The 23,740-nt window shown below is 32.8% G+C and overlaps 2 protein-coding genes and 1 long non-coding RNA gene across 3 annotated transcripts; 1 reads left to right on the top strand and 2 right to left on the bottom strand.

The window, feature by feature from the left end:
* The first annotated feature begins 7,768 nt into the window (after positions 1 to 7,768).
* LOC142628496 (F-box protein At5g49610-like) lies at positions 7,769 to 9,046 on the top strand. The gene has a single exon (XM_075802582.1). It carries the CDS (start codon positions 7,769 to 7,771, stop codon positions 9,044 to 9,046), a length of 1,278 nt encoding a protein of 425 aa, XP_075658697.1.
* Positions 9,047 to 11,658: 2,612 nt separating this feature from the next.
* On the bottom strand, positions 11,659 to 15,030 carry LOC142629277 (uncharacterized). Its single transcript, XM_075803228.1, has 3 exons — positions 14,547 to 15,030; positions 14,343 to 14,472; positions 11,659 to 12,282 (listed from the first exon to the last, which is right to left on the bottom strand). The coding sequence occupies exons 1-3, from the start codon at positions 14,946 to 14,948 to the stop codon at positions 12,062 to 12,064; spliced, it is 753 nt and encodes a 250-aa protein (XP_075659343.1). The 5' UTR covers positions 14,949 to 15,030; the 3' UTR covers positions 11,659 to 12,061.
* Positions 15,031 to 17,446: 2,416 nt separating this feature from the next.
* LOC142629276 (uncharacterized) lies at positions 17,447 to 20,085 on the bottom strand. The gene is made up of 2 exons (XR_012843027.1): positions 18,769 to 20,085; positions 17,447 to 18,084 (listed from the first exon to the last, which is right to left on the bottom strand). It is a non-coding gene; the product is annotated as an uncharacterized LOC142629276 (long non-coding RNA).
* Between the last annotated feature and the right edge of the window lie 3,655 nt (positions 20,086 to 23,740).

Raw genomic sequence — 23,740 nt, 5'->3', positions numbered from 1 at the left:
GCTACACAAATAGTGGTATAAAAGATTTTGACTCTGTTTTAAGTCTCTTTCTTTTAGAGAGGCATTTATTAATCGGGGAAAGAGAGATCAAAAAGAATACAAACACAGAGATTCTCGAATCCTGTAAAAACAATGTCAGGGAAAAATATGAAAGGAAAATCTGTTGCAAATTTTAAAATTTGTTAGGAATATGAATTTTTCTTTTTTTTTTGAGAGAGTGAGGAATATGATTGAGAAAACAATAAAGTAATATAAACCAATATAATAGTACGACCTACTATAGAAATAAATACATCATTATTGTATTTATGCAATATTGTGTAACTTTTTTTTTTTTTTTGAGAGGAATATATTGTGTAACTGGTCAGTCATTTATGCAATGCAATGCAAAGTTTAATATAATATGAATTATAATAATACAATTTTTTTTCTCTTTTTTATCTATATTATTATTTTAGGGAGTTCTCCTGTTTGAGATTTTTATTTTATTTTTTTGTTCAAAAATACCCCTATATCCATATGTTTAAGTAGAGACAAAACTAAAGAACAATCCGGTAAAAATACAACTCTAACTTCTACTAAAACATTGTCTTAAAAATAAGGTCACTCTCTTACTGATTTTTAATTTGTTTTATTCACTTATAAATTAGATTTTCAAAATAAAAATTATATATATAAAATATAACGCAAGTTTTCTTTTCCTACAAAATAAGACCACTTAAAAAAAAAAAAAAATCTCGTTGTATACGCAAAGTGCATGTCAGGAGGCTAGTTTAATTTATAAATATGAATTTGATAATTATGATAATACAATTTTCTCTCTTAGTAAACACTAGCAACCAAACATTTTTTGTTGACTTCTCTTGGAATCCCCAACAAGGATGTCTAGGTTCAATGCCTACAAATATTAAGGGTATGTTTGGTTGTGTTGTTTAAACAATAACGTTCATTATTTAAACAACACAACATGTATTTCCACAATACTTTTTCATTCACACGTATTTCCACAATACTTAAACAATTTTACTAAAACAACATTACCGAACTAATATTAAAGCCACGAACATTGAAAATGAAATCCATGTACTTAATTATATGGTCTTCAATTATTAGACCATAAAGAATCTATGCCAACACAATTTCTTGAATGGAATTATCGTGTTTGTTAATTCAAATAGATACTAATTTCAAACTCATATAAACAATGAAAATGATATCCATGTACTTTACCTTCAATATGTAGCAGAAAGTGAGTGAAGGGTGAGCACCATGATATAAACCTTTGGCACAAGTCTCAGCTCAAGCCTAGAATTAACAAAGATATCTGAACTCTTAGTTAGAACTTAGAATTCATCTTGAGAATGAAACATGAAGGTTGTACCTCGACTTTTTGTACTCATAACGATTTCAGCTCTTTAGCTCCTTTAATCTTCTTTATTTTCTTAATGCAATTTATCCTGTCCTTTAGGTTGATCATTTTCTTTCCTACTTTTGCTTGAGGGGGCAATAAAAGATGATGGTGCATCCTCTCCTAGAAACTTTCTAGGATTAACATACAAGCCTTTCTATATTTACATTCATGTGGTGGATAAGAGGCATTGTCAATAGTCAACACCAGTCCATTGAACTTGTGAGAGCTCATTGTTATCTTTCACATTATTATTTCAAGTAGACTTAAGGTCAAAAAAGGTCTAAAATCTTTAAAGCATAGGACTCCTGTTCCTCAAGCTTGGCTTCTAAAACCATACCTTCACAAGTCCATTCCTTGAGTGACTAGTTGCTAAATTTGGTCACTCTTAGGTGGCGTTTGGATAGAGATTAATTTGCTGCGTTTTCACGTTTTGCTTTTTTTTTTTCCTGCAACTGCGGGGGACATATGCGCAGTGTGCGCATACTGTGCACACACTGTACACGTACTTTTTCATCAATTTTTTTTATTAAAAATAGGTCCCGCATCACTATTCACACATTTAAAAATTATTTTACTACAGTGTTTTCAGTTTTTAGTTTTCAGCAATAAGTTCTATCCAAACGGACCCTTAGTAGTAAGTTTTTGATGTGAGGCATTAGAAGCTTACACTAGGGCTAAACCTTGAGTAGTAGGACTAGCTAAAGTCACGGTTTTGATAGCTTGTGTTTTTAAACTTCTCTAAATGAAATTGAAGAGCCTGTGATGAATGCTCAGGGATTGAACCTGGGGTTCTCTTGTATCCATTTATTCAATTTTCTTTTTCCTTTTATATAGAAGTTATCAATGTGAAACCCTTATATATAAATGAAAAGACAAAATATTTGTGTAAGTGACCATTACCAACAAATTTAATAACAAGAAAATTCCAATATAGAAAAAGCAATAGAAGATGATAGAACCCCATCAAAGAAAACAAACAAGTATGCACATAGCCAATAGAAATATGAAAATCTGATAAGCAAATGAAGTTATAAACTAGTCTCATCCCTTTTACCCAAAAAAAACAAAATTAAATTAAATTGACAAACACCCCCACCAATTTTTATAATCCGCGATATTAACATTGCTTCAAATTTTCTAACATATATATTCATAAACATCTCCTATATATATGGAATTCGAAAATCAATAGTAAAATAAAATAAAACAACGAACTTCTACCAAACCCTTGTTACACATATTAATATGAAAACAACGAACTAATGTTATATTTTCATCAGGTGGTGACGCTGCCAAATCATTACTCTTACTTTTTGTCTCCATAAAATTAATAGGATATAAAAAAACATCTTAGAGATATGTTTGCTCGCAAAAGTCTTCTATTTCTATTACACAATTCTTGTATGCGAGCCACCATTCTTTTATTTCCAAAGAATACTTTTTGCGGTACATGTCACATATCCACTTCAACCATTCCATACATGCTTTCAAAGTCATGGTATCTTGTTGAAAAGGAGAGAGAAGGTAAGAAAAAACTGAAGAAGGAGAGGGAGAGGGTGCAGGAGGGTTCCTCTGTACTATTACAGGAAAAATTACAATAAATATCATTATTCTTAGCACAAGTATCCTCATAGTAATTCCACCCACATATAGTTTCATTTAACTCTCTTGAAATATTTGCATTTGAGTGCTTTTAAATTCACAATTTATAGGCTCTAATTCCTTCATCAAGTAAGTATAGGTTGTTGAAGACTTCGAAATAAAAAATAATGATAAAAATTTTATAAATTTTACTACATAAAATTGTAACAATGAATGTGATTGGTGGATTTCAAAAATATAATAAAAATGAATATTTGAATTACTTTTTGGTAATTAGTAACACACCTTTTTATAAATTTTATAGAAGTAATTATACTCTCCTCCCCTGAGGTTCAAAGAAAATAACTCCCCTAATTCTGTTTATATTAGTAATGAAATATTCTAAGTTTAACCATAATTAGTAAAAACATAACTAATTAATTTAAAATTAAAATACAAAGTTTATCAAATACCAAAAGACTTGCAATGACAAATTTCTCCTTAGGCCGTTGAAAAAAGAAAAAAGCAAAGGCAGGTCATTTAGCAAAAGACAATTTAGTATACAATATTTATAACATCAATTTAATAAAGTTTGATCAAATGGATGTCAATGGGGAAAAATAATTTTTTTCCTTGAGGTTTGGGGTGGAGTGTCATTCTCAAGTAATTACCCCAATTTTATAAAATAACATTTACAGTTTTCTTTCATAACTCCAAAAATTTCATAGTTTAAAAGTTGTTTTATTCCTGCAACCCTTCTTTTTTACCTTAAATGGATGTTTATTTTTTGGACGAATAGTTCTTCATTGAATAATGACTTTTGGGGGGAGAGGGGGAAGAAGCTTTTGATTAACTTTATAATTTAGATTTTTCTCTTCACTTATATAAAAAAAAAAATCACTGTGTCTTAAAAAGAGCCATTGTAATTTTGACTATAGAAGTATTGCATGTGATATTGCTAGAGATCACTTGGTAAATCATATTGATAGATAAACAAATCAAGTAGCCGATTTGATTGCTTCATTGGGGTTGACCTTCATCTTCAGGGAGGTTTGGAATTTCAATTTTAGTGAGAGTTAGAGTTGCATTTTTACTAGATTGTTCTTTAATTTTGTTTTTACTTAAACATAAGGTTGTAGGGATACTTTTGGAAAAAAAAAAAGAGGATCTCAAATAAGGGGAAGTTCCTTAAATAGTAGTATAAATTATAATCAATAAATTATTTTATGAAGACTGTTGCAAAAACCAACAATCCATGCCAATAGTACCAAATGTTACCGAATTACCAACAATCCTTCTTTCTTCTCTTTTTTATTTTTATTTTTTGTTGGTGGGGAAATTCATTTAAAAAAAAAACCTCTGATTGGGTTTACCACAAATATTACCAAATAATATCAAGTATAAATAATAAAGAAAATTGAAATTCCAAACCTCCCTAAGAATTTGACAAATGCTCGGGGATTGAACTTATCCATTTGTTAAACATTAAAAAAAAACTCCCACTAAAACATTGCTTAAAAAATTAGGGTCATTTTTTTCAAATTTTTTTATCCATTTATAAATTTGATTCTTAAAATAAAAATTATATACATAAAATAAAAACACAGTTTTTTTTTTTTGGCTACAAAATAAACATGTAATATTTTTTCCATTTTTTGAAGCGGGCCTCATGACACTCCTAGTTATATTAGTAGTTCTAAATGTGTAATATTAATGAGAAAACGTATAAACCTCAAATTAAAATGAATGAAAAAATATGATACTATTAAAAAAGAAAAGTCTTATCGCATGCAATTTGAAAATCAACTAGATTTTATTCCCCCAAGTGAAAGGGTAGAAACCAATAGTCACAACTTACAAGTTACAGCATATGTTGATTTTTTTTAGGTTAAGTACAACGCAGGGGTAGCTAAATAAATGGATTATAATATGCTCAGCTCAACTCATGTAAACAATATTTCCCCTCAAAAAAAAAAAAAAAAAACTCTTGTAAACAAGAATAATAAAATCCATGTACTTAATTACATTCAATATTCTAGCAGCAAATTTAGTGAGTGATGGGTGATTACAACATATTGGAACATGATATATACAAATAAACCTCTAGCATAAGTCTCAGCTCAAGCCTTAACCCCCAATAGAATTATCAAAGATGTTTGATCTCTCAATTAGAACCCATCTAGAGAATGGATCATGAAGCTTGTACCTAGAATTTTTGCACTCATAACGATTTCGGCTCTTTAGCTTCTTTGATCCTCTTCATCTTTCCTATTTCTATCTATCATATCCCTATCCTTTGGGCAGGTCATTTTCTTTTCAGCTTTTTCCCGAGGGGCAATTGAAGATGATGGTGTTTCCTCCTCTCTTGGTAACTTTCCAGGATTAACATACAAACCGTTTCTCTCTTTACAAATTGGTGGATAAGAAGCATTGTCAACACCAATACATTAAACTTGTGGGAGCTCCTTTCATATTTCACATACTTGTTGCTTGTAGAATTAAGTTGCACTACAACAAAAATAGACTATGGTGACGAAACCTTTCGTCACAATATATCTTTATTTCGTCACCGAATACATATGGTGACGAAACAGCATTCGTCACCTTAGCTCCGTCACAGAATGTATTGGTGACGAAAATGTTTCGTCACCAATTAAAAAATGATAGGTGACGAAATTTTTTCGTCACCAATAAAAATGACAGGTGACAAAAGTTTTTCGTCACCTAATATTTTCGTCACTAAACCTTATTTCCAGTGACGGAATATTTCGTCACCAAATGTATTTTTTTCCCAATTTCAATAGATTAGGTGACAAAGTTTTGCGTCACCAATCATTTTTTTTTTTTTTAATTTCAATAGATCAAGTGACAAATTATTTTGTCACCAATTTCTGCTTATAGTCAAATATGGCAACGAAAATTATCGTTACCAATTTTATTTTTTTATTAATATTCTTTACATTTACTTGTCATTACATTAACTTGTTCATTTCTAACCAAATCCATAAAAAAAAAAATTAAAAAAAAAACATTCATTCATTTCTAACCAAATCCATAAGTAAAATCCATACAATCTAAAAATGCAATAAAGATGTTCACAAAGTAATTACAACCATTTACATACAAATAATGTCTTAACTTCCAAACTTTACAGAAAATTAATTAAGTTCAAGTAGTCCCACAAAAGCTATCTTTTTGCCACCAATCCCAAATCTTTATAGCATAGACCTTCTCCATCTCAAGCTTGGCTTCTGAAACCATACCTCCACAAGGCAATTCCTTGAGTGACTAGTTGCTAAATTTGGTCACCCTTAGTGGTAAGTTCTTGAGGTGATATTGTGATGCATCAAGATTCAAAAGCATCCACTTGGGCTAAAACTTAAGTAGTAGGACTTCCTAAATCCTAAAGTCACTCACGGTTTTGATAGTTTGTGTTTCTAAGCTTTTCAAAGTGAAATTAAAGAGGCCGTGACAAATGCTCGGGGATTGAACTTATCCATTTGTTAACATTTAACAACCACCCCCCCCCCCCCTCCCTTTTTTTTTAATGTAGTGCAAAATGAATGCAATAGAGGAAAGGTTTAATTTGAATCAGTGGTGTACATGTTTAAGTGGATGATATTGTAGAAACTAACTCGGAACTTGGAAATAAGGTCATTTGGAGAGATTCTCCTGCATTATTAATCATACAAGTTTCTACCCTTTACATAGTTCTTCTAAAAGTAGAGACCTTTACTTGGAGAAATGGTATGTCTCTCCCATTTTTAGGATGTTTACGTGAGAAAAGAGCAATATTAAATTAATGTGCATTGGAATGTAACAACTGTTCAAAACAAGTATTAGTTAACCCTAAACTAACCCAGGTTAGATGTAATGATGAAGTTAGGTTACTTGCTTTATAAGCGGGGTTAGAATCTCAAATTACTTGCTGCTCTACATGTATATTATCTTACAATATATGACCGAGACATTAATATTTCTAACAATTTATTTGTGACAAGATACATTAAGATTTGCAATCAAGCGATATTTCTCTCTTGATAAGAAAAAGTTCATTAATTGGTCAACTCATTTGGGAAGATGGATTGGAATTGATAAGCAAAAACCTACTGAATAAATAGTGATCTACATTGGTGTTGAATCTGTTGATAACTAGTCTTAATAACTAGTTTTAAGAATGTTAACATTTTTTTAGTCCAACTAAATTCTATCACAACAAATTTCAAGAAATTTAACATAATTTTTTCTCATGTATAATAATTTTCTACTTTAATACTGTAAAGTTTTGGTTTTTTTTTTTTTGGTCGCAATACTATAACAAAAGTTAGATCCTATATACTCCAATTAAGTGACTCAACATTTTTTTTTTCTTTTTTGAACAAAACATATGGCAATATATATTGTAAAAAGTAAAGTGTTTTTGTCATGTGGGTCATTAATTATTAAGATTTAAGATGATCAAATTCTAGGTGAATTTTGAGTGATTCATCACTAAATATGAATTATTAATTAAGATAATTAATTAGATGATAATTAATATAATATTTGTTTTAATTTAATTTACACGTATTTTTTTCAAATAATTTAAAATTTTAATTATAAAAACCATATCCAAACAAGCTCACACTTTTATACTATAGAATTTAATAAATAAATAAATAAAACTTTAAATAGAATGGAACCCTAGTTCTTATTACCCCCGCCTCCTCCTTTTCTCAAAAACCCTAGCTCCCACTTTGTTTTTTCGACAAGGAATATTTCAACAAATCAAGAACTATGGTCACACTATGTAACGATGTCCTTGTTGACATCTTTTCACGTTTACCAATCAAATGTTTGTTCCAGTTGAAGTGCGTTTGTCAACGTTTTAATCAAGTCATCAATTCCATCTCCTCTGATCCTAAGTTGTTGCCAACACATGATGCGCTGGGCCTGGGATCAGTGCATGGTTTCTTTCACTTTTCGTGTCATAGTCCACAAAACATAAGGTATCTTTCTCTTCATCCACAACAACAATACCCCATTGACAATATTTATGTCAGCTCTATTCATTCTTCACATCAAATTGTTGATTCTTGTAATGGCCTTCTTTTACTCAATTTTGTGAAAACCAATCTCTTTACTCTTTGTAACCCAACAACAAAGAAACACAGATATATTGTGAAACCAGTAAATTGGTCTCCAAACCCTAAGCAAAATATTGGGTTGGCTTATAATGATCATTCTAGTACTTCGATGATTTCCAATAATCATTGCCAGTTGGTTTTTGTTTATAAGATGAGGAACCTATTATGTGGAACAGATATATATGGATTTAGAATATTCTCATCTAAGGCGAATGCATGGAGACGAGTGGACAATAGACTAGTGTGTCAAACAGGTGAGTTTGTCAAACATGGTCAAGCGGTTTACTTCAATGAATCTTTGCATTGGATGAGGAAGTCTGGTGATATTATTGTGTTTGATACAAAGGAAAACAAGCCAAGAATTATGAGGAAGTCCCATCTCCTTGGTGAGTTCAAAGATGACATGTGGTTTGGAGTCACAAACGGTTCAATCAATATAGTACATGTTACAAGGACAGAGGTGGTCATCTTGGCACTCCATGATTATGTAAATGGCGTATGGAAGCGTGTTCGATTCAAAACCAATCACTGGTCACTAAAGGTGTTGTGTGGCTTCTGTCCCATCTTTTTTGATGGGGAGTGGATTGTTTTGCAGAGCCATGGAAATTTTTTGAATCAATTTTTTTCGTATAATATCAGGTTGTATGAATGGAAGAAGATAGGAGATTTTACAGATTCAAATGATGGAATTCACGAGTGCTTTCCTTTTATACCTTCTTTAGCATGGTTGGACACTACCAGTGAGACATTGAATAATAATTTTCTAGAAGAAAATTACTCCAATGGCAGATATGACCACTTTTGGCCTATGATTTTGGGAACAAGAAAAAGAACAAGAGTAAATTCTCAAGTTCCATCAGACAGCAGATCAAAAAGAGTGATCCGAACTCCAGCACGGTTTGATGATTATTGGAGTGATTTTCTTTAAGGTTGAGTAGTATTTTGTTGATTGTTTCTTTAATATGTCTCATTTTGTTACTTCTTTTAAGTATCAGTATAATGTTTACATCTGTCTTCACTTTTCACAAAATCTATTCCTAAACACCCTCTTAAGCACCATGGGAAAAAAAATGTATAAACTATACTAGTATCGGGCTTGTGCAACAAGCCAACAACCCACTGATTCTACCCATATTCATGTAACTATATACGCTTGCAAATATGTTTGAAAAGTATCATTCCATATCCATATTCATGAATGATACTTTTCAAACATATTTGCAAGCGTATATAGTTACATGAATATGGAACTCGTACCTTTTTTTTTTTTTTTTGAAGAAAAATTTAGAAAGTACTCATAAACTTATGTACTTTGATATATGGAAAAATTGGTCATTTTTATGACTTCGTTCAATAGTTTATAGTATTTAGAGAAAAGGCACCTTAAATATTTTTGTAAATAGTAAGATAAGTTTTTAAGTAACACATAGAACTCAAAATAACTTGCCCAATCAGTGGCCGGTTTAAAAATTTTCCAACCCGCCATCAGTCGAGTGGTCGAAATTTTTCATACAACTTAGTTAATCCTAACCGCTATGTCCAAGCCCAACCCGTGCATAGTCCCTACCCCTAACTACCAATTTATAGGGTAAAAAAGGGGCCTGTGATTTGCGAATATAGGTAACAAGATAGAATTTAATTAGAAAGTGAATGAATAAGAGCCTTTTCTTTTCTTGAGGTTTTGTTCTTTACCAATTTTAGCTATAACTGAAAGTAGCTGAAAAAGCCATTGCTTGGAAAGGTGGAACATCTCTCCTTAATTGTATAAGGTTTATATTGGGGCAAAATAATAATAATAATAATAATAATAAAATAAAATAAAATAGGTTCAGATAAATGTGAAAAATTCATATCGGTATATATTATTAACAATTTTTCTTGCCTCACTATAACATTTGATTTCTCCATGAAACATGCATAGCAAGTGAACAAAGGTATAAAAAATTATCACTTTATAAATCACCATTTTATTCCTTAAATCCCTGGTTTAATCTTTTAGTTATTCATATATTTTATGAAATCTAATTTCATTAAATATAAACTTTAGTAACTCTTTACTAAAGTGGTCGGGCTCAATACCTTGAACCGTTAGTTTCCATTAAACTTATCTAAAGGAGATACTTCATATCTCTATAAAAAGAGATTATTGATTCCATTTTGAAAATATGCATTCCCTCAACACTACATGCAGTTACCCAACATATTTAGGTTTTGACTATTAGATTGGATTTCACTCTTAATATATCAAAGCAACTTATATTTCATGATCAAGTTAGAATTCTCTCAGGATTAAGAGTATAAAAATAGAAGTCATGAAATTTATTATTCAGGTGACAGTTGTTAATTGAATAATAAATCCCACAGCGACTTAATTCAATGTCTTACACACTTAAGACACACTAACACAACAACTAGAAGTCTCTATTTACATAATCAAGACAAATCATCTTAGTTGACATATTATAGTCTTTGCAAATAAAACACCTAATTTCATCACCGATTACGAACTACGTTTTAAGTTTACAAGGAACTTGTGATTTATAACTTCTGAAACTAAATCACAATGCATCTCAAGAATTATATGATAATATCTAATTAATTCATATACAAATAGTTTTATATAATTAAATAATTTAATTATTTATAACATGCCAATAAATTAGATTTTAAGACACAAATCCTAAGTCCCTAACACCACTAGCGTAGAAGAATTGATTGTGGTAGTTACATATTGACAACATGTAATAGCGACCAAAAAATAAAAGCCGCCAATAGAAGTTTGATAATAGTTCCTTGAAAGATTCAAAAGATTGGCCTAACCCATTTGCCTTAACAGACATTAGACTAGTGAATTAGTCGAGTTTATAGCAATATTACAATTTTGACCAAATTTGAAATCACCATCTGATTACTTTTACTTATCTGTATGATATCTTTTCTTTTTTTGAGAATGGTATGATATTTTACTTGTTCCCTCTCTATTGACTACACACATTTAAAAAATAAGGTTTGGAGCAAATGAAATATCATACAATTAGGTAAAATGATTTCACATTGACGGTGTTGATGTAAAATGCATCAAACAAAGTTTTCGATTTGAGAGCCTCCGAGCACAGAAAATCTAAATGTATATTACCAACTTTTGAAAATACAAAAATGCAAATGTGTCATCTCAAGAGCTAGATACACCCAGCAAATTGGTTTCACAAGTTTTTAACGACTTCGCCATAGTGATTGCAAGTCGATTACCACCAAGTCACAATCCACAACACACTAGACATAATACAATTGGCATAACACAAAAATGATTGCATCTGAAGATTCTGAATACTACTTGTAACATAAATAATACAAGTCTGTTTTAGAAAAAATTTGATACACTTTTATTAGAAATGAACTGTCAAAAAAATCAGTTGTTTTTTTTTTCTTTTTATATAAAAAGTTTTTAAAAAATATTTTCTAAACCAATGCTTTAAGGCATCCATTAACTTTTCCCATAATACAACGTAAAAGTCAAAAAATCAGGCAATTCCAATGGGTATTTAACACTTCCGATGTGCCTCATTTGAATGTGTGCTCCTTGAAACAGTCTCATAAACGCGTCTATATCTGTTCAATATGCAAACCCTAATATCCTTAGGGTAGTTATTACACACTAGGGAAGGAATAAAAGGATATGGGATCAATAATTGCAAAAGTGACTATCTTCTCCATCACACCCCCAAATTTCCAAATCAAAAAGAATGAAGCAAGAATTGGAAAAAAGTAAAAGGAAGGAAAAAAAAAAAAAAATGAGCGGGTAGGGGAAGCTTACATTCACATTTCATGCCCTTCTCTCCAAGTCTATCAAGAATTATGTAACGAGACATGAACAATACAAGTTAGCCCAGAAACGCCTCATTGCGGTGTGAAATTTTGCCAACAAAACTCGGAAGACATGTAGTTATTTAGATTTCTTTTGATCAGAAACCCTAGCTCCCATAATCTTACAAACAGGGTCTTCTTTTGACTGAAGAAGCTTCAAGGCTGGATGAACATTTAGGTCTCCCATTACCAACTTTTGGCCCACGTCCAACTCACTCAGATCAACATCAATAAAAGGAGGGATGACATCAGCCGGACAAAGATACTTAACGGTTCGTTTGATGGTATTCAGATAAGCCCCTGCCAGATTTGTTTGGTACATTTAGACTCCAAAAATTTAGGCTTATTGTAAAAGAAAGAGTTGGAACAAAAATTTTAAAAATAATTAAATAATTGGTAGAGGATAGAAACCTTGTGGGAGTATGATTACCCCAAGATTGTGATTACTAATTAACTCAATCTACAAAATCTATCTATGAAAAGATTTCAGAGCTAATTCTACTACACAATACCTCCTACTTGTTACTTTAGGAAAGGGTTAATGAGTTATTTATCCTTAAATGCAAAACCCTTACTCTTGTATCATCAAAATTAATCTTCTCATCTATGCATATGTCATCTTAAATTACCGTCTCTTTTAATATGTGTATTGGGTTTATTAACTTAATGGTAGCTCTTAACATTCCATTACCCAACTAGAATTCGATCTTACGAATACCTCCAATTATGTCTCCAAGATAAAAGCATTGAATCTAACCATATTCTTTCAAATAAATCCTAAAACTTAAGGCAGTGAGATGGGACCGCAGCTAGGGATGAGATACTCACTATTGATAATCTAGTTAAGAGAGGTTAGTTCTTAATTAATAGGAGTTGTTAGTGTTTTTGTGACGAGAAAATTGTGGATCATCTTTTTCTCCACTATAAGTTTTCTCATGCATTATGGAGTGCAATTTTCGAGGTTTTTGGATCCATTGGGTAATGCCGAAGACAGTTAGTTCTCTCCTTTTTGCTTGGAGAAAATGGTTTGGAAAGCATCTGTCAACCATATGGAATATGGTCCTAGCATGTTTAATGTGGCTGGTTTGGACGGAACATAATACACGCATCTTTGAAGACAAGGAGAGAACCTTTGCTCTTCTCTTTGGTACTTTGTTTCAGTGGGCGTGTGTTTGGGGTTTTACGAATTGTATTTCTATTTCTGATTTCTTACACTCTATTAGATTAAGTTTTTGAACCTGCTGTATTTTCTCCTCAATGTTCACCATTGTGAACATTATGCTCAGTATTTTTGAATAAAAGTTTTATTACCTATAAAAAAAATGATTTAAATTGATTGAGGTGAGATATGATTTAAATTGATTGAGATGGGTCTGGGAAAGTGAACTGGCTTCCAAACCTAAATAGATGACTGATCACTAGAGAAAGTAAATTGAAGAGGATTTTTGTATAACAGGTGAAGGGGAACATAACTGGCAGCTGAGTTTGAATACTTATAAGAGCCGAGGGTAAGCTAGTACTAGAGCACAAAAATTAATTTGGGATGTTCCGTATTATGGAGAGCTCTCTTAGGAGCTTGCTTAGTTAGTCTTAGTTTGGTAATTCTAGATTCTGGAATGGGCTGCTCTTAGCTGTACTAAAGGGCCATGAGTCTTGTTTTGTGTTTTAAGTCCTTTTCCTAATTGGCTTAGAAGTTTTAAGTGTTTTTTTCATTGTTATTGGTAATCCTAGACTATTTAGGAGTCCTAATTCTTCAAGGAAATGATATAACAATAGCCTGTGTAAATAATTTTTTGATAAGTCAATAATATTCATAGCGATTGATTTTAATGAAATTCCAACAACTTATTTTTAGCTTTGTGGGTGTGATTGCCTTCTCCCACCTACGTGTGGTTGCCTAGAGTTTTAACTTCCTTGATTTCATGCTCTATTCATTGTTTTAATACCAAACAGCCATCAACACATTCAAGATCTAATCGAGAATCTGATATAGTTCTGAATTCCTAAAGATCCTACATCAACAAGAAGACCAAAACGGTATTGAAAAAAAAAAAATAAAACAGTCAAATAAAATGGTAGGAACAATTGTGTATGTGTCTGTTAATAGGCAGGACAGATCATTTTTTTTTTTTTTTGAACTAGTGGGAACTTGGTATCTGTTGATGTTGAAGAGCAAACACCCACATCCTTTTACTAGTTTGAACTAAAATATAATAGCACTCAGCACAAGCCCCACATCATTTTTAATGCTAAGACCATGTACGCACCGTTAATGATAATTAAAACACACATTCCTTACACTAGTCATGTGAACTTACATACAATTGACATAAAAATTCAGTGGTTTTAGTAGCTTTTACCTTTCCTTAGTCCAGGGGATATATCTTCTCCTCTGTAAACGATAGGAATATCAACTTTCAACAAAGCACTTGAGGGGGCTCTTATGAATGTAACATTGAGCGGTGCATCTGTCGCTGAGTGCAGATGAATCTAAAAAAAATGTAACTCATTAATGGCGAAACAAACAGAGCGCGTGTATTGGGTGGTGAGTAGAAGGCACGTACCAAGCGGGGCAAAACGCGGGCCTTCTCGAGGATATTGTCGGAGTCGTCAAAAGCAGGGGACCTGAGTTCGAGATCAAAGACTCTAGAGAGGAAGAAGGAGCGGCCGAGGTGATTGACGAGCTTTCGGATCTGAGTGGTCTGGACGGAAATGAGGCGCTTGTTGCCGCCGTTCTGGCCGTCCTCCTGTTCGAAGAGGATGGCGGGGACGCGGCCGGCCTTGCGCTCCTTGGTGGAGATGTTGGTTCCGGACTTGGACCGGGGGATCGCCACGATTGTCTCGTTGTACTTTGGGTCCGGTTTGGGGAATCCAGATTCCAGGGCTTCGCTGCTGTATAGCCGCCGTATGTGGGCGGAGGATTTCCACAATGAGTTACGTTGTTGGAGTTGGAGTAGAGACGACATGGTGAGGAGTGAGTGAGTGAGTGAGTGAGGAGGAGGAGGAGAGGGTTTTTTATTTGATTTTTGAGGGTTTAGTGGGAATTGGGGAACTACTGACTACTGACTAGACTCAGGGTTGTAAGTTGTTACCATTTCAAAGGACAAAAACGGAAATACCAAGGATTGTCACGTGCGATGGGTAAAAGGGCCAAATAGCAGTATTTGCAAATATAGGTAAGAATTTAGTAATTTATCCCTGTTTTAGAAAGAGGAAGACTTAGGTGTAGTTTTTTAATTTGCTCTCTTAAAATTCTGTGATGTGGCTTTTTAAATGGATGAAAGTGTATTTTTCAAGTTAAGTAGTCACATGACAGAATTTTAAAAGGAAAATTTAAAGAATAATACATAAAATACTGTATATAAGTTTTGTCATTTTAGAAATATATATGGATATATCATTTTTTTGAAACTCGAGTTTTTTTTTAATTTCCTTCAAGTTTGCCTTGCTATTTTTTATAGAACTCGAATTTCTAGCTATTTTTCATGGAATTCAAATTTGTAAAACTTGAGTTACACGATAAACTTGATTTTTACAAACTTGAAAAGTGATAGATTCTTATTTTTTTTTCAAGTGACCATTTTGCCCCACTTGCGATACTAGTGGAAGAGAAACTAATGAATAGTAAAGTACTTTTTACGAATTTAAAATCAAGATTCAAGAAGAGAAGAGAAAGGCCCGAAAAGCAAATGACCTCCAAAGCCCAGATGAATCAAAATCAAAATCAAAATCAGCCAAAACCCAAGTAATACAAATTCTAAGTTATGAGATGGGCCCTATTAACACACACACGCATAATACAAGTGTGGAAGCCCACCACAGAAAAACTGACATTCGCTATTGCTATGTCTTCGAACATATAATTAATTTTGCGTTTGAATTAATTTTATTAACAAAATTTATTTAATGCAAAATGTATAATCTACAAATAAGCTTGGAGAAAAAAAAAATTGATAAAAAGATATCAATAGATTTAAGAAGGAGAATAGAAGGGTTTTATTAGATATGCGCGTGATCTGCAATCTATTCAAACGTTAAATGAAGGGTTGGAAATTTCCTACACCATGCCAAACTTGTTTGTCCTCTCCCTCTCTCAAAGTGCTTGGTGGGTTAAAGAATTGGTTGGAAATTTCCACAACTACAATATTCTCCTCAAAAGTTGTGTCAATCTACTTTCTCTCTCTTTGAAATTAACACAACACAATGTTTGATGGATTGAGATTCTCTGACATTAACACTGTTTAATGGAAAAAAGAAGAGATTCGGGTTAGAAACTTTCACATAACGTAGCATCTCTGCAGTTTGCTCTTCAAAAGTTGTGCCCCTCTCTCTCTCTCTCTCTCTCTCTCTCTCTCTCTCTCTCTCTTTGAAATTAGCACAATGTTTTTGGATGTTGAGATTGATACAATAATTGCTTCGTTAGCTGAAGGAAAATTATTGTGTAGACAACTCCGCGCGCTGATATGGTGTAGGTTCACACGTTGAGAAGAAGAGTTGGAAATTTCTTACATGCGCGTAAACCTCCAAAGTTGTGCTTGTTCTTTCTTGCCCTCTCTTTCAAGAAAATTTCTTGTAGACACATCCTAAAGTTCACCCAAAATTTCATATACATGCTCTCTCAATTATGTGTTGTGAATTTGTGATGGGAGCCAAGAGGTTTAGGGGGTGTTTGGTTTGTATTTTCAAACAACAATTTTCAATTTTTAATCATTACACGTATTTCTACATTTTTTCACCCACACGAATTTCTACAAATGTTTTCAAACAACAATTTTCAGTTTTTAAACACATGTATCAAATTGACCCTTAGTTCCAACGCAATACAAATATTGCAAAGAGGGAGTCAAATTTATAATTCATATATATAATTTAAATACTATTGATAGTCATTTTTATATTTTGTTAACTTTTTAAAAAAATTTATAAGGATATTATTAGGTATAAAATGTAAATTGTCCATGTTTATTTATTTATTTATTATTGTGAAGTACTTTTTTTTTACGATTAATTTATTTTAAACTCTTTGGTTTTTGTACTTAATAACTTATTTGGATGAATAGTTATGATATGATCTCACATTTGATTATAAAATTAAGAAATAAAAATCTTTAAGAATAAATAATTTAGAACACATAGCGCAAAATTAAAATTTTAATTTGGAATTTTAATTTGAGTTTCTTTTAGGTTCACCTATTATTATATACTAGCATATAACCCGCGCAATGCGCGGGATACTTTAATTGCTAGGAAATTACTATTTTCACTAAGTGTTTAATCCTACCAATATTATTAATAATGTAAACATGATATCATAGATATGATATCATAAAAATCTTATGATAACTCTATAGATGATTAATTGAGAACTAAATGCTTATGTCAAAAAAGAAAAAGACAAAAAAAAAAAATTCCCTATTATTTTTATTTTATAAACTTCCTTTTTTCTTTAAAAGAGATTATAAAATCCCTTTTAATCTGCATTTATGCATGAAATATATTCAAATGAAACATGATGAGGAAAATACAAAACATCTCATCACCATTATAGGATTCTCACTGTAACTCCCCAATTTACATTGCAAAGAGGACAATTAATTCCAACAATACAAAGACACAACATATATATATATATATATATATATATATATATATATATATATATATCTCTCTCTCTCTCTCTCTCTCTCTCTCTCTCTCTCTCTTGAGGTAGGGGGAGAAAAAAGAGATCCCTTAAAGCCAATCCTTATTTTGCACTTGCACTAATTGAAACTAATAATTGGTCCCTTAAGATCAAATGCCCAAGCCCATATAAGTGCAAAGAAAGTGGCTATGGTATGCCTAACCAAGTCTTCCATTATAGAATTTTCTCAATAGCAATCATTAAAAGATAAGAGCTGGTACCAACAGAAATTCGCATTGCCTTCCTTGAACCGTGTACATTTGCTTTTCAATTTCTTGACGCTTCCTACCACCGTCCTTTTCCTTCAACTTCTACTTCATTAGGATCTTGATAATATTTGCACTTTTTTCAATATCACCAATATTCATTTTTGTCTCTACTTCTTTTTCAACTACTCTCCAGCTCTAAGTAGCAATTAAGACCTAGTAAATTAAAAATAAAATATTCATAAAAAATAGTATTAGCATAAAACATAAATGATGCATTGAGTTGCACTCTATAAAACTCAAAGGAAGATATCCTTCTACTTCACTCTCGTAGACAACATCCATCCCATATACCATCTTGCCAAAGACAACATGACATCACTTTGCTATTAACTAATTTGGCCTTAAGTATAGGGTATGTTTTGGTTGTTTATACTTAGGCTCGATAGAACCATATCTCTTTATTTTCTTTCCATAAGGATTATGTAAGTAATAACAAATTACTATATCTGCTAGGTGTTCTACAAAAGGCCTACCAATAGGTATTTTATTTTTTGAATATTCATTTGATTTGTCTTCTTTTGTTCCCATACAAATAAAGCTCCTGATGTGGAGCTTTTAATGCTATAAACTAATGAAAGAGAATTGCAAACAGCTTATGTAGTTAGGACAAATAAAAAAACCCAATATGGTTGGTGGCAATTATTTTTAAAAGAGAACATAATAGCTTGACAGGTTCGTTGTATACAGTATAAGAATTAATTGAATGCAAATATTTGTTTCTTTGAAGAGAAAGCTGGCAAAAATATGCAAATAAGAGCCAATTCAAACACATACACTAATGGACAAAATCTAATACAAAGTATGAGATAAACAAAGAGAAAATCAGGCTGTCCTTACCTTTCAGTTTGTTCCTCAACTCTTCTTGTAAATTACCCAAGTGTTGTGCTTGACAAAGTTCTAAGCAAATCTGTATTTCAATAGAATGATAGGGTTAGAAGGTTTTTCAAATTATAGGAGAGAAAGATGAAAGAGAGACTACAAAAGAAAGGTTTGATCCATCAAAAATAACCATAAATTATGTAAACTTGTGAAACTAAAGAGACATTGAAAATTCCAGTGCATTCTCAAAGAAAAATGTTGCAAGGATCTTAGTTAAAAACTATGTTTTGAACTTTACTCTAAAAACTCCTTCAAAAATTCAATGCCTTCCATTTAGTAAGTTAGCTCCTTACATAGCACCATGTACTTCAAGCAAGAGATATAAGTTAGTTACAACTTCACCTTATAAAAATTAATTTCTTCTAAACCAAGCTTGCTTAAGTCATCTATTAGAACCTTTGTCATTATTAACATTAATCTATTTGTAGATAATTAAGTGAAGGAAGAACACCAAATGCATTAATGCAGTGTACAACACATCATACTTCATAAAAGCTTATAAACACGCTATCATGATCAAAGTTCCAATCATCTCCAAATGGAGTGACGCCCAAAGTAAAACCAAATGCTTACAATAATACTAATTTAATTACACAGGGTCAAAAGGTTGTTCAAATTACAGGAGAGAAAGATGAAAGAGAGACAACAGAAGAATTAGAGTGAAATCAAAATTTTCTTTCAAAGATTGAAATATGACTCAATAACTTGAATCAAAAAACTAAAATGAAACATGACATTAAAACCCCCAAAACAATTAGTAAAAACCAAAGGTTCACCATACAGAGAGAGAGAGGGCGAAGGATGAACTAAAGTTTTTTATTTTTTTTCCTAAAGAAATATAAAGTGGAATTTATTCGGAACGGTGTAAAATTTATAACCACCTCACTGGAATGGTGCAACTGGACACCAATGGTAGTAAAAATAGTATTACTTATAGTTTTAGGAATCGTATTACCGAAGAGGTCATGAATATGTAACCCAAAAGCAATTAACTAAGCTCAAAATGCATGGTAAGCTTGGCGATCTTGCTAAAATGAGCATTGAGGAACGTTGGAACAAAAGTTAGTTGATGTAGTCTTTAATCTAAGTTCTTATGCCCACTAAACTCACTCTCTCCACTGTATCTAGTGCCTATGTTAGTGATTTTTTAGGGAGGATAAATAGTCAACACCTAAGACATCATCTACTCCAAGTGTCCAAATCATATTTGATCCCAAATGCGTAAACCTTTTGCTAACAATCTTTAAAATCCCTAAAGCTACTCATTAAACATTAAATGTTCCAACACACACACACATATATTTTAAAATGAGATTATGTCCTCATATAAACTTAACTAATCTTATTATTTGTTACGCATATGCAGAATTTGTTTTTTTGTTCTTTCTTGCCTAAAATTTATACTAAGGTGACTACTTGTTTATTTGGTCACTTAAGGTACAGAGTAATGAGCAAGTAGACATGTGGGCCACTTCAAAAATTGTTATGTTATCATTTAATATAAAAAAGTCTATTCTGAAATACCACTTTTGCAGGTTCATTACAACATAAAATAACTTGGATATGGTTGATAACCCAAAACAAAATGAATTCTAACTAAAATACCTTAATCAAAACTAAATCTAACCCAAGCACCTAAATCAAAACCAATTCAACCAAAATACCCAAACCTAAATCATATATATATATAAAATACCATAAATAAATACCAAAAAAAAAACCTTTACTGGTGGTAGTGGCAATTTTTTTTGGTTATAAGTTTTCCATTAAACTCTTCCTTGTCTGCGTACAACTAACTGTGTTTTCTGGATAAGTAATAAACGGTTGGGAACTTAATAGTTGGCAACTTGGCATGCTTTTCATAAGAATAACCCACCAAATTGTTCAAAAAGTTTTTCAAAGGCAATAAGAAAGAAAAATGAGTAAATAATAAAGGCGCAAATTAGAACGGCATAAACCATAACATTTAGGCTTCAGTAGCTCTATCAATTTGTACCAATCCCTGCACCAGATCCAACAACCCATTCCATAAAATCATATAACACCAACAATTTCATATTCTCCAAAGTTTCAAATTCTAAAATCAACCCCAAGGAAAAAAAAACACCCACATCCCCTAAGAGGAGAATAAAATCTGCATTTGATGACGCCAAATCATAAACTATCAAATGCATATTATATAACAAAAATCAAATGAAAATAGTGAACAAACGAATAGGTACATTTTTCTGCGGTGGTGTCCATCTGTAACAAAACATGGAATGCATAGTGAACAAATCATCATATGTTGTTCTAAACAACCAAAGGCAATAAACTAATGCAGATACCAACAAAAAAGGACAACAACCTAAAAAAGAGTGTTTTTTTAAAAGATAAATAGAGCCTAGGCAAAAACAAAGACACTTCTTCAACGTGATTAACTTTAAACGGAACATGAAAGAAGATAATAAAATATGAGAAGGCAACAAACAACAAAATTACAACTTCCAATGTTCAAAACCTTACATGATTATGGTTGGAGGCTAATCGGAATGCTGGTGGTATTTTGATTATGTGGGATAAAAGGGTCTTGGATAAGATGGAAGTTATGGTTGGTACATTCTCAGTTTCGGTAAAGTGGCAAGAGGTGGGGGACAGTTTTATATGGGCATGTTCAGGGGTTTATGGCCCAAATGAGAATAACAGGAGGGGTTACATGTGGGATGAGTTGGTGGGTATTCAACAATATTGGAGGGTACCATGCTGCTGCTTGGGGGATTTTAATATTGTTCGCTTTCCTAGTGAGCGTAGGGGTGCAACAAGTTTGACCTTGGCTATCAAAAAATTCTCTAAATTTATTGAGGATCTTAACTTGATTGATTTGCCTTTGGAAGGACTTAGCTATACCTGGTCAAGTGGTACTGATCAACCGACGATGTCTAGGATTGATAGAGTTTTGGTCACTCCAGACTGGGAGGATCATTTCCCAAATGTTATTCAAAGGATTTTACCTCGTCCTATCTCAGATCACAGTCCTATTCTCTTGGAGGCAGGGGGAATGGCAAGGAGGAAAAGTCCGTTTAGATTTGAAAATATGTGGTTGAAGACGGAGGGGTTTGTGGATAGGGTTCAATATTGGTAGAATCGGCATTCTTTTGTAGGTACACCTAGTTTCGTGTTTGTGAAAATATTAAAGGCTCTGAAAGAGGACATTGTACAATGGAATCGTCGAGAGTTTGGTAATGAAGAGCGTCAAAAGAAACAATTATTGGAGGAGTTGAAAACATTAGACGCTAAGGAAGGGGATGTTGGTCTAACTGATGGGGAGATATGTCATAGGGCAGATTTGAGGTCTCAAGTGGAGCATCTTCTTTCCTTGGAGGAAATTTCCTGGAGACAAAAATCTAGGATGTTATATATCAAGGAAGGGGATAATAACACCAAGTTCTTCCACATAATGGCTAACTCCCATAGACGGTATAATCATCTGAGGACCTTGGAGGTGGATAGGGTGGTTTTTGAGGAGGAATCTAAGGTAAATAATCAGGTAATCCAGTTTTATAAAAATTTGTACAAGGAGTCTAAGGGGTGGAGGCCTTTTGTGGAGGATTTGGAGTTTGATCGTATTGGGGATATGAAGAGGGTTTGGCTTGAAAGGAAGTTTGAGAGAGAGGAGATACTTCAAGTCGTACGTGATTTGGATGGGGACAAAGCTCTAGGTCCAGATGGGTTTACTATGGCGTTTTATCATCATTGTTGGAGAGTGGTGGAGAAAGACGTGTTAGCGGTCTTTGGAGAGTTTTTTCAACATTGTAAGTTTGAAAAATCTCTCAATGCTACCTTCATTGCTTTGATTCCTAAAAAGAATGATGCCTCTAATATTAGAGATTTCCAACCTATTAGTTTGGTGGGGAGTGTGTATAAAATCTTGACTAAGGTTTTGACAAATTGTTTGAGAGTGGTTTTAGATCAGTTGATCTCTGAGACTCAAAATAGCTTTGTGGGTGGGAGACAAATCCTTGACTCGGTTCTTATTGCGAATGAGTATGTGGATAGCCGAGGGAAGAGTAGGGTTCCTGGAGTCATTTGTAAACTTGATATTGAGAAAGCTTACGATCATGTGAATTGGGAGGCTTTGCTGTATTTGTTGAATAGAATGGGCTTTGGAGTGAGGTGGTGTAAGTGGATCCGTACTTGTATTTCCATAGTTCAGTTCTCTATTTTGATTAACGAGTCTCCAGCTAATTTTTTTGGTAGTTCAAGGGGTTTAAGACAAGGGGATCCACTATCTCCTATGCTGTTTTTGATTTTGATGGAGGTGTTTAGTAGGATGTTGAGAAGAGTAGAGGGAGCTGGCTTAATCCGCGATTTTAAAGTTGAGGGTAAGAGGGGTGGTGGGGAATGTGTTTCTCATTTATTGTTTGCAGACGATACTATCCTTTTTTGTGATGCAGATGTGGAGCAAATTCTTTATATTCGGTTGTTGTTACTCAGTTTTCGGGCGGTAACAGGTTTGAAGGTCAATGTGCACAAGAGTGAAATGGTTCCTATAGGGGAGGTTGATGATGTGCATACCCTGGCAAAAATTTTGGGTTGTAGAGCTGGAACTTTGCCTATGTCTTATCTTGGCATGCCATTGGGGGCTTCGCATAACTTCCCTTTAATTTGGAATCCTATTTTGGAAAAAAATTGAGCGAAATTAAGTCGGGTGGAAGAGGTTGTATTTGTCTAAGGGGGGCCGATTGATGCTACTCAAGAGTACGTTATCTAGTCTTCCTACCTATTTTCTATCTTTATTCACCATTCCTACTTATGTGGCTAATAAGATTGAAAAGTTGCAAAGGGACTTTCTATGGGGTGATAGCAAAATTCATCTAGTAGGATGGGATAAAGTTTGTGCGCCTTTAGCTAACGGTGGTTTGGGAATAAGGAAAACTACTACTCTCACTAA

The sequence above is a fragment of the Castanea sativa genome, chromosome 3 (assembly GCF_040712315.1).
Source record: "Castanea sativa cultivar Marrone di Chiusa Pesio chromosome 3, ASM4071231v1".
Classification (NCBI taxonomy): Eukaryota; Viridiplantae; Streptophyta; class Magnoliopsida; order Fagales; family Fagaceae; genus Castanea; species Castanea sativa.
Note: the sequence above shows the minus strand (reverse complement) of the source record. Positions and strands in the feature narration are given on the sequence as shown.